General features: G+C 38.9%; 1 protein-coding gene across 1 annotated transcript; it reads right to left on the bottom strand.

Moving 5' to 3' along the window:
• Positions 1–12434: 12434 nt before the first annotated feature.
• Positions 12435–14425, bottom strand: LOC141705524 (uncharacterized). The gene is made up of 3 exons (XM_074508439.1): positions 13669–14425; positions 12894–13072; positions 12435–12743 (listed from the first exon to the last, which is right to left on the bottom strand). Exons 1-3 carry the CDS (start codon positions 14423–14425, stop codon positions 12435–12437), a joined length of 1245 nt encoding a protein of 414 aa, XP_074364540.1.
• Between the last annotated feature and the right edge of the window lie 3031 nt (positions 14426–17456).

The raw sequence follows: 17456 nt of genomic DNA, 5'->3' as shown, positions 1-17456 counted from the left end.
TATGTCATGCTCATGATGTCATCCTCCCCTCTTTGTCCTCTTATCATTGGTTGGATGACATCATCCCCTCTAATCTCTTTGATTAACTTCCTAATTGTTTGCCTAATGACCGCTGATCTGTTATACGGTTCGCTTAACTTTCGTTTTCGTTTATCGTTTGAGGGATCATACCCGGGATCTTATTACTTAGGTTCCCTTAACCTTTCTCAATACATTATATTCCTTTTTATGATCCTCTATTAAAATCCTTGAATTTAAATCCTTTTTATCCTGTTACCTTATACTTAATTCTTTCCGTATCTAGTGGATTTCTGGGAAAAATCAAAAGGTTCAAATTTGGATTCTGACGATCTTTACATACACTTATATATCACATAGAGTACCAATAAAATCTCAGAATATCCAAAAAAAGAACCCCTACATAGTGTGGCATGGAAAGTTTTCTCATTTAGCAAAAACACTATTCATAAGGGTTCCAAAAATTTTCCAAAAATTGGGGTTATTACAGTCTCCCCTCCTTAAAAGGATTCCGTCCCGGAATCAGATAGAAAATGAATAGGGATACTCTTTTAGCATTACACTTTCTAACTCTCAAGTAAATTTTCCCACATTGTGGTCCTACCACCAAAATCCGCCTAGTTTGATAACCCTTCTCTTAAGCACTTGTTCCTTTTCACTCTATAACCCTTCCTGGTTGTTCCATATAGGTTACATCTGGTTGCATGTCTATGCGCTCATATGCCCCTATTTATCTAGCATCTGAATTACACTTCCTTAACATTGATACGTGAAACACGTTATGACTTGCTACATGTTCTGGGGTAAGGCTAGCTCATATGCTAACTTCCCAATACTTCTTAATATATCCAAGGGTCCGACAAATTGTGGACTTAGCTTTCCTTTCTTTCCGAATCTCATCAATCCTTTCCAAGGGTTTCCAAGGGAATACCTTTAACAACACTAGGTCCCCTACTTCCTATTCTTTGTCCTTTCGTGTCAAATCAACATACTTTTTCTGTCCATCTTGGGCTACTACTAGCCGTCCTCTGATTAAATCTATTAAATCCTTGGTCCTTTGGACCACTGCTGGTCCGAGCATCTTGCGCTCTATAACTTCATCCTAACATAAGGGAGATCGACATTGTCTTCCCTCAAGGATCTCATAAGGCGACATCTCGATAATGACATATGATCTATTGTCGTAAGAAAACTCAATCCGTGTTAAGTGATCATTCCAAATCCTTTCAAGTCTATTGCACCGGCTCTCATCATAGCTTCTAGCATTATAGCTTTTGCTTCTCACTACCCATTCTTTTCCAGTTCGTAATCGCTACTACCTTCCGTTCCTAATATTATACTGGTTATACTTTTGCTCGTTGGCGTTCTATAACCTTTTAATAACCTCGTCAACCTTAGTATCACGAATGTGTTTCCATTCCGAATATCACCACAACTTTACTACTCCTTTTTCAGCTGCTTCTATCTTCGAAAGCTTAGTCCTTCATATAGAAGTAAAAGAATTTATTGAGAGATCACTATGATCATGAACACTTGTTATATCGCATAATTAGTACAGAAGGTGGCCAGCCTTTAGTACTTGACAAGCAATTAAACAATAGATGGTATCCTACTAGGCTTCTATCACACAGATAGATAGTCATTCGGCAATACCTCCCCTTCTAGAAGGGTTGTTCTTCTCAGCTTATATGAAATGAAAAGGAGAGAAAAGAACGAACTGAAGAGAATTGTATATATGAAAAAAAATATACTGCCACAAAATATCTGGCTTGGAACCTACCTCTGAACTATAGAGGTTTGTCATAGGAGAACAAAACATATGTGTATATATATCAAGTATTATCGCATCGCATTTCACATGCTTAATATTTATTATTCCACCCATCATTCTACGGACCCATGCTCTTCCTCGAGCTTATACTCAATCACCTTTGAAACTCCCCCGACATCGAAAATCGAATCTGGAATCTCATTTTGTACATCATCGTTAATATAATTCTATGCTTGCACCGCAACCTTCCTCAGTATAGTAATACGACTCTCTATTGATAAGAAGGAATAAATATTCAATAGGTAGATAATCTACTTAATTAGTCTATCCATGATAACTTATACACCACCACGACCCGATTAGTGGTACTCAATCTCAACATTCATTCCAATACAACTCTCACGGTTGTAATCAGCTCATTACTCGCAGAATCATTGTTGCCTTACTATGGTCCACCACTGACCTACTATAGTCATTCATTTTCCATAAAGTCTTAATAGCTAACCATACGGAGTCCATACATCTCGTATATAATTCTTCTAAGGAGGTAACATGATCACCGTTCATGATTCATGAAGAACACTCCTGAACTTGACATACTTTCATGACATGAAGCATATAAAATTGCAGAAGAGTTTCAATCAAAGCAACGATAGCAGGTTAATACCATTCTTAATCGTATACCTTAAATAAAAGACTTAACTAAAGGGTTCGTCTAGTCCTTTTTAAAACATGGTCCTGGCTTATCTCAAGATAGTATCTTCTGAGATAGATAGCCCGCTCATGGCGATTACACGAATTAAACCTTTACCAACTACTATTACGGTTGGGTATTGCACAGTCACCAGAAGGAATGTCAATCTTCCAAACCATAATACAATCTGCATAGCTTTAACCATCATCACTGTATTCCTTTGGCACAAGTGCCTATAATTATCCTCTTACCTTTAAAGTGTCGTCCACCTGTTTGGCCTTTCCTGATAGTAAAATTTCCTTACAGTCAATGTCATTTTAACCACCTCCAAATAAATTTTCTACCTTATTTCAATCACAGCTTATGTGAAGATGTTTTCCTTAAAATCTGATGAGTAAAAAAAAAATCACCATTTTTCCATAAGTTATTGCCTCAGTCTTTAGAGGTTAATCACTGCCATGACTGACTCTCAATCATAATTAGAACATCTTTTATCTTAAGTCCTAATTGCCCTGAACAATTTCGACCATTACTGGTTCGATCCATACTTTCTCATGGTTTAACACGTGCCCCACTTGGCAACATTAATTATGTCATATTTCCTTTATCAACATTTCTATTCTTGAGAATTTTGAATATTACCTTTCTCCTTGTAAAACCTCTAAGGTTATCCTTGAATCGTTCCTCCTGTATTCCCTAGATACAGGGCATATCAAGATACCATTTATTAATACCAGAATCATTGTCTATATACTTCTGAATATTTTTTTTCCACTGATTCTTAAAGGTTGTTATACCTTAATCCTTTCCAATTCATACTGTCAAAACTCATACTATCCCTATTAAGGGTGAAATGCCAACCTTTAGGCATTCCCCTAGGATTCGTTTTAAGTTACCGATGTTCTATCCTTAATTCCACCTTAAAAAAGGTACATGCATCCTTCCATGGATAAATCAAGTCATATATCCCTGATAAGGGTGTCGTATTCAATCATTCCCACCTCGATAGTATATGCCTAATTTGGTAACGATAACAAGGACATTCTGGAAGATATTGGTCGTGTTCAACGTGAACCTCTTCTTAATAATTCCTTATTTACTTTTGTTATTTATCTCAACAGTCACCTCAATGTTGGGATATCTTTCATACATGGCGTCCCCCTTTCTGGGTATCAAGCCACCGGTCTTACACTTCACATTCTTGAAGGTCACTTTCTTCATCCAATTTTTTCCTAATTTCTTACTTTCTTGTCTCCTCAGTCTATCCTCGTCTCATTATTTATCCTTCGAACTATCTCAAGGTTTCCTCGAATCCTCCCAACTTACAGGGGATAAAATATATGTATCTCTTATACCTTCAACCATCAATTTAACTCATGGTGAATCACCCTCATCCTGACGATTACATACTTTTCTATTTCTATTACTACGAGTCTTTAGGGTTTCCTCATACCCAACTCCCTTATCATTTCTCAAACTCTATTGCCTTTATATTCCTTTCCACTTCAGTTTCTTTTTATTTTCCTTTCTCTTATCATTATTTCATGAACCAACACAACATAAGTATTGATTTCAAATATCCCGTCATTCTGGATTCGTGTCCTCGGAACGAATCTTGACAACTTTTACAACTTAGATTCATAATTCATCATACTTATCCGCTTTTGTTCTAGCTCCAAAGCTTTTACACTATCTCCTTATCGTTGGGAATTAATTTCCCGAAAACAATTGACTGAACTTAAATCAGTTTATCATAACCTCTTGCTCCGCCTTTTTTGGTCTTTCACCAGTGGATGGTCTCTCTCTTAGGAGGGTAAGTGACAAAAATAATCTTTTGTGATTCGTCAATCATTCGGAATCTCAAATGATTCCTCTATTTCCTTTAGCCAGGCTCTTGCCTCGGCTGGGTCAGCTCGTTCCTTGGAACTGTGATAGGTTAGCGACTTAAAGGTCCTGAAAGAATTTCCCACCGCACTGTCCCCTCAGGGATAATAGTCTAAGTTCTCTTTAGACAGGTCCATGAATTGTTGTATAAGAGTACCATCTCGGGTCTCATTTCCTTACTCGACTTCTGTTTTCTCAGTATGAAATGTTTCATCCTTCTCCCATAATTGGGGTTATCTTATACGTTAAAATCCTTGTTTTCCACTTCATTATGTTCTGGGTTCCTTACATCTTGATTGCGACCTCCCTGATTATCACATTCAGGGTTTTCCCTTAATCTTATTCCTCGAACTATGACTTCCATCTAAGATCCCGTCCTTAAGCTCTTGAACATTTGGAACCAAAATTCTGTAGGAATAACTCATTATTGCCTTATCATCTTTCTCGGTATTAATCTCTTCTCCAGTCATTGGCTTTCTGCCTTCATTCATCACTTTTTCTTGGCACAATATGATTTTCTTTTCCCATAATTCGGGCTGCATTACAATCTCAAACAACCTTTCAGTACCGGCTCCGGTTACCTTCACTTCTATTTCCATTTTCTCAAAATCTCTTATCAACTCTTCCGAAGACATTATCATCTTGAGTCTCTCCTTTTTACTAAGGGCATCAGCCACCACATTGGTTTTCCCCGAATGATAAAGAATCTCCCAATCATAATTCTTGATTAGCTCTAACCGCCTCCTCTGGCGTATGCTGAGCTCTTTCTACGTAAAAATGTACTAGAGCTCCTATGGTTTGTGTAAATCTCGCACTTCTCTCCATACAAGTAGTGCCTCCAATCTTTGGGGTAAAACTATTATCACGAGCCTAAGCTCATGGGCGGGGATATCGAACTTTATATTCCCTTAATTGTCTTGACGCGTACGCGATTACCTTATTGTGCTGTATAAGAAGCACCCTAATTCCTTATGCGAAGCGTCACTACACATCACAAAATCTCCTTTTCCATCTGGCAATGCCATCATAGGGGCCGTCACCAATCTTTGCTTCAGTTCTTGAAAGTTGTTCTCATATTTTTCCGTCCATTCGAACTTCTCAGTCTTACGAGTAAGCCGCGTTAAAGGGGCTATTATCTTTACGAACTTGAACGAACCTCCGGTAGTAACCGGCCAATCCTACCTCTGGTAGTTTCCCTAACCATAGTCATCAATTCCTCAGTGGTCCTTTATTCATTCTTGTCAGGATCCTCCACGGGATTTTTCTCAGCAACAATCCCTTCTAGGACAACATCCTCAACCGCTACATCCTCAATATGAACATCATCCGGTCCCTCGTTAGGACGCTCTATCGGATCCACAATCTGATCTCCAATAAGTAATAAAACATCATCACGTTGTTGCTCAACCTCAGGGTTTGGAGTCCCGCTACCATATACGATAATGAACTACGCTTCTATCACGATATTTATAGGGGTTCCCATAAGGGTTTTAACTGTCAGTACTACGTTAGGTAGTCCGACTATGAACTTGGCAAGAGTTCTTATTATCTTAGTGAACTTATTATTTTTACGTCACATCATCTCTGAGGTTTATAACGCTTAGCTCTAATACCACTTCTGTAACACCCCCAAATCCGGGGTCGGGGATCCGGGTTGTCACGAGTTCCATTTCCCTTAATAACACCCAATCTTAATAAATAATCAACTACTTTGTACTGTGACCCCACAATAAACACACACACCACAAGTTATAGTCTCAGAGATGAATATCCAAAAATAATCACAAGTCGTTTTATTCCACAATTATATGCCGATACACCTTAAACGGGTTTCTGAATAAATTTACATTTCTTTGCCATTATTACAATTGATAATGATACATAAGTCTGGTACATCAAAAGTTGAAAGCCTAGCCTATTGGTAGTTCCTACCTCAGCTACAGCGACATCAACGCCTATAGGAAACTGCGGAACGTTTCCTAATCGCTTGCGAATCGGGAGCTTGGTCCTGTTCATCTTTTCTATCTGTTGTTGTGTGATGAAAGAAGAAAGCAAGGGTGAGCAGCAAGCCCACCAAAATAATATGTATAATGATTAACAATATATGAACCTTCTCATAGTACTCATGAAAGTCTTGGTCAAAAGAAATGAACCAAGTTGATAACTTAATGTGATGAAGCCGCAAAATATTCAGTATATATATATACATATATACTTTTCAAAATATTGGAAGTCCTCTTCCATGCATAATACACACAGAGTTCCAGTGTATAACTGTATAAAAATATCGTTGCAAGGTGATCTCATATATCTAACCTTGTCTCAACGTTTTTCTGAAAATCTTTGTCATGCATAAGATAATCATTTACTAGATATAAGTTTAAAAGATGAAGTTACAAGATACTCCAATATACTTATATCTTTTCCAAATACTACTTGAACTACCACCGTTCAAGTTATAATTAGTTTCAAAAGTTCATCACATAGATGAGACTACAAGATAATACTTGAATATATTCAATTTTAAAATATCATCAAAATAAAATGAAGTTATGAGATACTTCATTTGATGCAAACATCATTTTAAAAACTTGACCCTGCCAACACTCAACAATCGCCCAACCGTAGCCTTTCTATCGAAGTGCTCTGGGTAGTGTTGCAGAAATATCCAATTGGATGATGAACTCATTACGGGAGTTTGCCGCGCCAGGAAGACCACTTACGATGATCAGTCGTAGTAGTGCAACCTCACCATTTTCTACATGTAGTAGGAGAACCTGTCGAATTTTACTTGTCAACCGAACACTGAACTCCTAAGGAATAGACCACCTTAGCGGAACTTCCAGGCCATTTGGGCCAATATAATAAGGCTGGGCCGGCGCTACTCGACCACTTACGCCACTCCTAGTTCAGATGAAATCCATGACTCTGAAACGTAAAGCTCGTCCCCACTTTCCTCAAGTAGAAACTTGTTGATACGACTCCACCAAGAAGTCGTATCTAGTTGGAAAGGAAAACTCACCGATATTTCCCAGGCGATGCCTGTTAATGGATTAACTTGTTCCAAGAATTTTACTTCCCGAGTATTGGGTAAGTAATCAAAAACTCTTTTATCAAGACAACAACCTTGTTGTGAATATAAAACACACCACAGAGCCGGATCCCTCAGGTTTTGAGCGAGTATTTAAATCCCCTTCGAAAGAAGGATCTTAAATATAAAAAAATGAGTTTTGGGATCCACTCTAACTTTTAAAAATCATTTTGAAGGTTCGCGAAACATTTTTAAGAATGTTCGGAGTGATGCTGATTTAGTAAAATAAATCAGTCCCAAATATATTAGAAAATATCTGAATATTATTATTTAAATAATATTCCCATAAAAAATAATCTTTATAAAAATAATTGAAGTAGAAGTTGTAAAACTTATACTTGAAATGAATATTAAATAACCAAAGATATACTTATACGAAGGTACTATCTTTATTTGAATAATCAAAAGTGAGTTTGATTATCGACACCTTATTTCTTAATAAAATAAAGAATATATCTCAGCAAATAATCGGAGTCATAGATCCTCAAATGAATATTCAAATAATATTCAATAAATAAAATAAGCTGAGTCATAAGCCCTCGAATTAATATTCGAAATAATATTCAATAAATAAATAATCTGAGTCATAAGCCCTCGAATGAATATTCGAAATAATATTCAATAAATAAATAAGCTGAGTCATAAGCCCTCGAATGAATATTCGAAATAATATTCATTAAATAATATAAAGTTATCGAATAAACCTTATTCGATTAATAGTTTTGAAAACTATAACCATATATATATAAATATATATATATATATATATATAAAATCAACTCGGGATCCTCGACTCCCGGTTTTAGAAAATGTTTTCACCTTTGGGTCCCTATACTAAGGGTATATGCAAATTATCGCTATTCTCTAGCATATGTATTATCAACTGAACCAACAGATATATATGGCAAGAATACGAAACAGGCATGCATATATATACCATATCAGCATGCTTCAATATATCGCAAAATTTGCTAATTAACCAACATGCATCTATCACAAGATAATGCGTATACAAGTGTATACATCACAACAACAGTATAACGGATAGAAACCTTGCCTGAGCGACTGGGGGTTACGAATGGCTCGGGACGAGTCTGGTAACCTATAAACAACAAGTAAGTTGGAATTAAACCAAAGTCACTTGTAAATCTATACTCTAACCAACTCAGACTCTAACGCTCGTTTTACGCTTACTGATTCTCTCAAGTCACTCGAGTACCCTCGGCTCCACCATTTTTAATAATTTAACCATTACGAGTTTTAAGGCGATTCCTTCGTGAGTGTCTTACCAACTGCCTAACACACTTAACATAATTGTTTCATACATTAATTAACCCTTTAAGGTCTTTAACCTATGTTTCAAAGTAAGGCGAGGGGTAATTGTTCGTTCGCGAAACGTCGTTACTTAAAACAGCCGTTTCTCCTAAACCGTACATCGGAATCAAACGAACCACATATCAAAACGAAGCTCGTAACATGAACTATCTAAACATTGCAATGGTCAAAATCTAGCAGGGTGTTCTCGGGTCCTAATGTTATGAACAAAAGCAGTCTAAAGTAAATCGGACATTAAGACGGCTATGTTTACGCGATTTCCCAATTTTATACCATTCCAAATCCACCACAATTCAACCCCAATCCATTCTTACAACTAAAGCCCATCCATAACACACTACATCAGCCCCAAATTAACTCATTATAATCAATTTACTTAATCCTAAAACTTGAATTTAGACTATACTACATTCTTTAACCAAATCATAAGATTTCAACAATTCATTCACCACCATTCCAACTTAACTCTAAACCAACCATCATTAAGCTACTCTAATATCATAACAACCAAAATCATCCTAATATACAAAGTAAAGCTAGGGTTTGGAGATGATATACCTTCCTTGAAGTGGTGTGAGTAGCTAGGAAGCCTTAGGAAGCCTTGATGAGTCTTAGGAATGCTTGGATCTTAAAGGAAAAACAAGAAAATTCAAGTTAAAAACCTTGAAATCACTATTCATTGTCTTCTTCATTGATTTCTTGGAGAAGATAGAGAATGAATTGGTTGCTTAAACTCATAATATAGCCATAACTATGCATAAGGAATACTAGGGAATTATCTTACCAATTTCGGAAGCTTGAATCTTGGATTTTGAAAAATTTTCCCTTTGAAAATGTAAAAAGCTGAGAGCAATGTTCTTGGTGATGAGAAATAGAATTTTTGTTTTGATGAAAATGATTTGTTTTGGCTTGGTGGATGTAGTTTTGTTTTTGTTTTGGTTAATTACCTTTTTAGCCTTGAACTTTGTGTGGTTCTAATTCAACCACACCTCCTTCCTCCCTATGTCATGCTTATGTCATGCTCATGATGTCATCCTCCCCTCTTTGTCCTCTTCTCATTGGTTGGATGACATCATCCCCTCTAATCTCTTTGATTAACTTCCTAATTGTTTGCCTAATGACCGCTGATCTTTTATATGGTTCGGTTAACTTTCGTTTTCGTTTATCGTTTGAGGGATCATACCCGGGATCTTATTACTTAGGTTCCCTTAACCTTTCTCAATACATTATATTCCTTTTTATGATCCTCTATTAAAATCCTTGAATTTAAATCCTTTTTATCCTGTTACCTTATACTTAATTCTTTCCGTATCTAGTGGATTTCTGGGAAAAATCTAAAGGTTCAAATTTGGATTCTGACGATCTTTACATACACTTATATATCACATAGAGTACCAATAAAATCTTAGAATATCCAAAAAAAGAACCCCTACATAGTGTGGCATGAAAAGTTTTCTTATTCAGCAAAAACACTATTCATATGGGTTTCAAAAAATTTCCAAAAATTGGGGTTATTACACCGAAGCCCCAATGAGAGAAAAACCGGCAAGCCTGACCCGAAAAAGGCTGCTCCATCTGATGCCCCTCTCCTCACTTCTTCCTCTGCTAACGCGGTCATGAACAGATTTGGCCGGCTCGCTCAGGCTCATATTAGCGACCAGGATGTTAAGAATTGGAGTTCTTTTTCTTTTGAGGCCAACAATGATGCGCTGACTAGGGTTGTGGCTGAGGTGTACTACCTCCAGCTGTCTAGGGCTCGAGAAATACGAGCCATCATCCAGGCCAACATAAAGCTCGACTCCAAGGTAAAGTCCCTTCAGAGCAAGATCAACAAGCATGGGAAGGATAAAGTCAAGCTTGTGAACAATTACAACTAGAAGATGCTTGATCTGTCCTCTGCCCATGAGAAGGCGCTAAGGGACCAGAAGGAGGCTCATGACCTGGATGTGGATGAGTGGAAGAAGGAGAAATAGGCCCTCGAGGAGAAGGTGCTCAAGCTAGAGGGGTCAGTTTCTGCCTTGACCGCGGGCCGTGAGGCCGGCCTCGCGGATGCCAGGAACCTGGGGGCTAGGAACTTCATGAAAATTTTTATCAGTGAGGTTATCGACTTTGATTGGGTGCTCTGGCCGCTGGTACAGCTAGGCATGCTGAGAAGCTGAAGCTGGAGATGGAGAGGGATGCTCAGATAGCTGATGAGCAAGCTTGAAAGGAGGCAGAGGCTGACAAGCCTTAGTTTAATTTAATTTGAAGATAGACTTTTGAACGTGTAAGCGGGAACCCTCATCGCCTCGCGTATGTATTTGAAATTTCTTGCCTTTGGGCTCAACTTATTTATAACTTGTTTGTATAAATTGTCAAGTCTTTTGTGCCCGCATTTACTTTTATCGTGTCGACTGATTTTCCTTATTAACTTCCTTTATTTTGTGTATACTTACTGTGCCCCTATTGACCAAGGGCTATCTTAACCCTGGCCGCGTATGGCGGACGTCACACCTTGACAGCGAGCCGATCCCACCAGCTCGCATCGTTATTTAAAAGGAAAAATCAATGATAGTTTTAAGTAAAATAGGCTCACATCACTGCTAACTTACAATTGTTGCATGTATATTTTCATTAGCGAGTCGGGCCCGTGGGCTCGCATCTCGTTCATGTGTCCTCTCTTTGCATAATGCGATCTATATAATTAAAATCAGGTTTGCTCGCCTTCTTCTTCCTTTGTCAGAGATGAACTCCTGCCACTACTGGTCTAGGGTTATCACGACCCTGGCCGTGTATGGCCAGTGACTTTATTTGGAAGAGGGTTGGGCTCCTCGGCTCGCACCATCGAGCTCATATTCCTTTTTTAACTTTAAAATAAGTAGAATATACCCATGATACGCTTAAGGAAGACAAACTCGCATCCCTACTGGCCTTTTATTTTTATCTGGCCGTGTATGGTTGGTTTGTTTTTCTAGAAGTGGGCTGAAACTATGAGTTTTAACAAAGGGAGCGCGAGCCAAGGATACGGGCTCGCATCGCGGCTATCCCTAACTTTTAAGTCAGTTTTAAACTTACATGGCATGCCTCTAGGTGAGCTTGTAGGAACCTCTTTCTAATTTCATAGTTTTATCTTCATCTTTAATCTGTTTCAGTGCCCACTTTTTTTCCAAGCAGGCTGAGGCCCAGCTCGGTTTATAGACTTATTGCAAAGCGGGCCGGGGCCCGGCCTGACTTATCATTTTAACATCTTAATAAAGCAGCTATTTTTTCCTCACATGGTCTCCCAAGGATGGGCTCCCATGCTGGTATTTTAATCTATTAACATGTGTTAAAATATCAAGGCACAAATAAATATCAATCATTCATTCATAGATAATGGAAAGTGAAAAGATTACATGCTTATGGTCTCAGGAAGGAACCTATATGGCACTACCCCCCCCCCCCCCGAGACTTTGGAATATTTTAAGATGATACTAAGTCTGAGAAGAATAATATTACTGATAATACTTGCGGAGGTGTTCCGTATTCCAGGCTCTCAGGATCAACTTGTCCTGTATATCATTGAGGTGGTAGGTTCCTTCCTAAAGCACCGATTTTATCTTGTAGGGGCCTTCCTAATTTGCCCCAAAGACTCTGTGGATCACCACCTTAAAAGTCCGAGCTCAAACCTTACTGTTATAGTGCCTTGCTGTCCTCTGTTGATATGCTATTATCCTGATCTGAGCATCTTCCCGAGTCTCTTTAATCATGTCCAAGTAGAGTCGATGGTTGACCTCATTCGCCTCATTCGCCTCTGAGTTATAGTTATCCCTTCGAAAAGATTCTTCCCCTACTTCAACGGGCACCATGGCTTCACACCCATACACCAAGAGAGGGGTCACTCCAGATGTAGTCTGAAGGGTCGTATTGTAAGACCACAAAACCTGTGCGAGCTCCTCTGGCCATGTCCATTTCCTCTCCTCAAGCTTTGCCTTCAAGGTGTGCTTAATGATTTTATTAACAACCTCCGTCTGCCTATTGCTTTGGGGGTGGCAAACTGCACTAAAACTCTTCTGAATTCCCAGCTACTCACAGAACTCCCGCATCTCCTTGCTATCGAACTGTTTCCCATTATCAGATACCAACTTGTAAGGGATACCATAACGGAATACAATAGTTCTATTCACAAATTCCTTGAGCTTCTTTTCCGTGATGGTGGCCAAAGGCTCGGCCTCTACCCATTTAGTGAAGTAATCCACCGCAACAACTGCATACTTGACACCCCTCTTGGCCTTCGGGAGTTCTCCAATCAGATCAATCCCTCACACAGAAAAGGTCCAAGGGCTCATGAGGGATGTGAGAAGAGCCACGGGGCTGTTGTAATAATTGGCATATCGCTGACACTTATCACAAGCTTGAGAAAATTCAAAGGCATCTTTTTTTAGCGTTGGCCAATAGTAACCCTGACGAAGGATTTTCAGAGCTAGGGAGCTACCCCCGAGTGATTGCCACAAATGCCCTCATGCACCTCCCTCGGGATATAATTTCATTCGTCCCCATCTATGCACTTGAGGAGAGTCACGCTGAACCCTCTTCTATATAGGACCCCATCATATATCAAAAAGTGGGCTGCCTTGTACTTTATTCTTCTTGCCTCGTTCTTTTCATCTGGGAGTGATCCTTCCTTTATGTAGGCTAATATAGGTGTCATCCACGTGCGGCCGAGGTCGCTTCCAATGCTGCCCACTTCGTGTGTGAGCATACTAGACTGCCTCTATATATCGAGGGGCACGACCCCTAACAGAGTGGCCTCATAGCGCGATCCAAGCTTAGTCAACTCGTCTGCGCCTTCATTCTGCCCGTACGGAATCAGTTCCAGCCTGACCTCGTTGAACCTTGTAATTATCCTCTACACACTCTTCAGGTAAAGCTCTGTTCTTGGCCCCTTAGCTTGGTATCCCCCGTTTATCTGATAGACCACGATCATTGAGTCGTTGAACACATTCAAATTCTCCACCTTCAATTCCAGAGCTAGCTTGAGACCGTTGATTAGGGCCTCATACTCAGCATCATTGTTAGTTGCGTGGAAGGCCAGGTGGGTTGCGCATCTGATCTTGTGGGCTTCTGGGCTGATTAGCTCAATTCCAGCTCCTGCCCCATCTCCGTTAGAGGCTCCATCCATAAATAGGCTCCACCATAGGGCACTATTTTGGCTTTCTAGTCCGACCTCTTCCGCACTAGGCATGACAACAAGGGCTCCCTGCTCCACTTCTTGATGCGGAGGAAATTCCAGGACAAAATCGGCTAGGGCTTGGCCTTTGATTGCGGTCCTTGGCTTATAATCCACCTCAAACTGGCCGAGCTCAAACGTCCACTTCAGCATTTGACCAGAATACTCTGGTTTGTGCATTACTTGCCTGAGGGGATAGGAGATTCGTACTTCTATCCTGCGCGCCTGAAAATAGGGCCGGAGCTTTCGGGAGGCCAGGATCAGAGCATATGCTAATTTTTCGAGACTTGTGTATCGAGTCTCCACGTCGGCTAGCCTTTTACTCATATAGTATACTGGGAGCTGGATACCATCCTCCTCTTCGACCAATACAAAACTGACTGCAAAGTCAGAGATGGCCAAGTATGGGACCAGAGTTTCACCTGCCTTTAGGTTGGACAACATTGGAGGACTGCTGAGATGCTTCTTTATGTTCTGAAAGGCTTCCTCACACTTCTCTGTCCACTCAAAATTCCTCCCCACTCCTTTAATTTCTTTGAAGAACTCCTAGCATTTGTCGGAGGACTTTGAGATGAAGCGGTTTAAGGTGGCCGCTCACCCCATTATGCTTTGGACATCCTTCACCCATCGTGGGGATCTCATCTCAAGTAGGGCTTGTATCTTGGAGGGGTTGGCCTTAATGCCTCTATGGTTGACAATAAATCCCAAAAAGTTCCTCGATTCGATCCCGAACACACATTTATGGGGGTTGAGCTTCATCCTGTACTCCCTTAGGCATTTATGATAGGTGGCAGACATGATCCTTTGCTTCCTTTAACTTCACAAGCATATTATCTATATAGGCCTCCATGGTTTTCCTCAACTGATGTTTGAACATCTTGTTCACCAACCTTTGATAGGTTGCCCCAGTATTAAGGAGCCCCAAGGGCATCCTGATATAACAATAGAGGCCCCGATCAGTAATAAAGGAGGTGTGCTCATGATCTGGCCTATACATTGGAATTTGGTTATATCCCGAATAAGCATCCATAAAGCTAAGTAGTGTGTGCCCAGTTGTGGAATCAACCAGCTAATCGATTCGAGGAAGAGGAAAACTATCCTTACGGCAAGCTTTGTTCAAGTCGGTGAAGTCCACACATGTCCTCCATTTTCCATTTGGTTTCTTGACAAGCACGGGGTTGGACAGCCATATGGGGTAGAAGGCTTCCTTTATAAGCCATGACTCTATCAGTGTATCCACTTCTTCTTTGAGGGCCTCTTCCCACTCTCCACAAATCGGCCGGCTCTTCTATCTGACCACCTTTTTTTTGGGTCCAAGTTGAGTCGGTGGCACATGACATTCGGGTCAATCCCTATCATATCAGAGTGTGATCATGCAAAGACTGAAGGGTTTTTAGCACATAAACGCAACGAAAACGTAAATTAATCTTAAAAAAAACTGAAACCCTCCGCAGGATCCATGCGAAAAAATAATATTTAATTCGTAGTTCAGTATGTTTACCTTAAGAAGCTTTACGTTAATGGAAAGATGGAGGTCTTTAATAGCGATCCAAGAACGATGAACGGAGATCCTTAGCTGCTCCTCAAGTGTGAAGCACTCCACTGGTATCCACCAAGAAAACGATATAATGAAGGAGAAGGAGATGGAGAGAATTAGGGTTTTGTAAATCTTTTTGGTTGAGGCAAACATAGGGTTTATAATAGTATATTTACAGGCAAAATTTTCAGCTGAAAATTTTCCCATAAAATATTATTATTATTAACCCTTTATTATTCTCACTAATAATTAAAACACCTTTTAAATGTTAATCCTTTTTCTAAACTCTTTAGAAATAATTCTCTCACTTGATTTAATTTTCAAAAATTAAATTCTTAATTAATAATATTAAGAACCTTTTCTTAATTAATTTATAATCAATTAAATCTTATTTAATCAATTATTAAATTTGCCAATTAATTAATTATTTCATAAATAAATAATTATCAGCCATTATTAATTAATTCCTCCACCATTAAATCATTCTCTTTTATGGTGTGACCCTGTAGGTTCAATATTAAGCCGGTAGTAGAAATAAATAATAATAAAACTATTTTATCATTATTTATATAAATTCTCTAATTCATTAAATATGATTAATTAATTAATCATATTTATTCTACATCGTGAGGGATACTTCTCAGCATATCGCGACTATCCGGATAATACGAATTCACTGCTTAGAATACCAAGAACCTATTCAGTGAGTAGTTACCGTACAATTAATTCCTTCTACCCTACAATGTCACGATTAAATACAAGGCATGGAACTTGTGTCAAGCCTATCTTATTTAATCACTTGCTTTCCCATTCACTATGCTTAGTTCTATTTAATGTAAATTTGAAACTCCTTTTTAATTTCATTCACTCTGGCCAGAGATTCCTGAAATAACATAAGTGGATCAGCATTGAACATTCTCTTCCTACACTGGAAGGGGTAGATCCTTTATTGATCATACACCATCTTCGTGTACAAATTCCTATACCCAGTAGAGCCCTTATAATTGTCCCTTGAGACTACGAACTAAACCAAAGCATAGTTTAGTTTACACAAGATGACTATGATGACCTCAAGTCTAAGGATACTTGTACAACTATCACTATGTGAACAACTGCTGACACGTGAGTGAACTCTATCAGTTGTTCAGCTGTGTGAGTCATGTTCAGTGAACTTATTCTATAATAAGCACCTACATACTAGCTATAGTGTCACCACACAAATTTCTATGAGAACAGACATCCTTCATAATGAAGCAAGCATTAATGTATCAATCTTTGCAGATTATTAATTACCAGTTAGTAATCCTATGACCAGGAACTATTTAAGTTTAGAGTTATCATCTTTTAGGTCTCATTATTATGATCTCATCACAATCCATAAAAAGCTTTACTCTAAACTGTGGTATATCTTATTTAAACATTTAAATAGATAGAGCCCGCAATAAAAACAAAACAAGCCTTTTATTAATATCAATGAAATCAAAACATATTACATAAAAGTTATTCCTAAATCCTCATACATTATTGGACTTAGGACATATCTCTTTCAATCTCCCACTTGTACTAAAGCCAATCACTCTGGTATCTAATACCCATCTTGTCTTTATGACGATCAAAGTGACTCTGAGAAAGTGGCTTTGTGAGTCGGTCTTCTACGTTGTTATGTGTGCCAACTCTCTCGACGTTGACATCTCCTCTTTCAACAATCTGAATTGCACCACCATTTAGAGTAAACACGTACCCTGACATGGATTTGCTATCACTTTCTGATTGAAAACTAGAGTCAGTATAACCCTCTATTTTCAACTCAGATTCACCACCAAAAACAAGAAAAATGTCTTGAGTCCTTCGCAAGTACTTAAGGATGTTTTTCACTGCTTTCCAGTGGTCTTCACCTGGATTGGACTGATATCTGCTCGTCACACTAATTGAATAAGC

The sequence above is a fragment of the Apium graveolens genome, unplaced genomic scaffold, assembly GCF_009905375.1.
Source record: "Apium graveolens cultivar Ventura unplaced genomic scaffold, ASM990537v1 ctg90, whole genome shotgun sequence".
Lineage (NCBI taxonomy): Eukaryota > Viridiplantae > Streptophyta > Magnoliopsida > Apiales > Apiaceae > Apium > Apium graveolens.
Note: the sequence above shows the minus strand (reverse complement) of the source record. Positions and strands in the feature narration are given on the sequence as shown.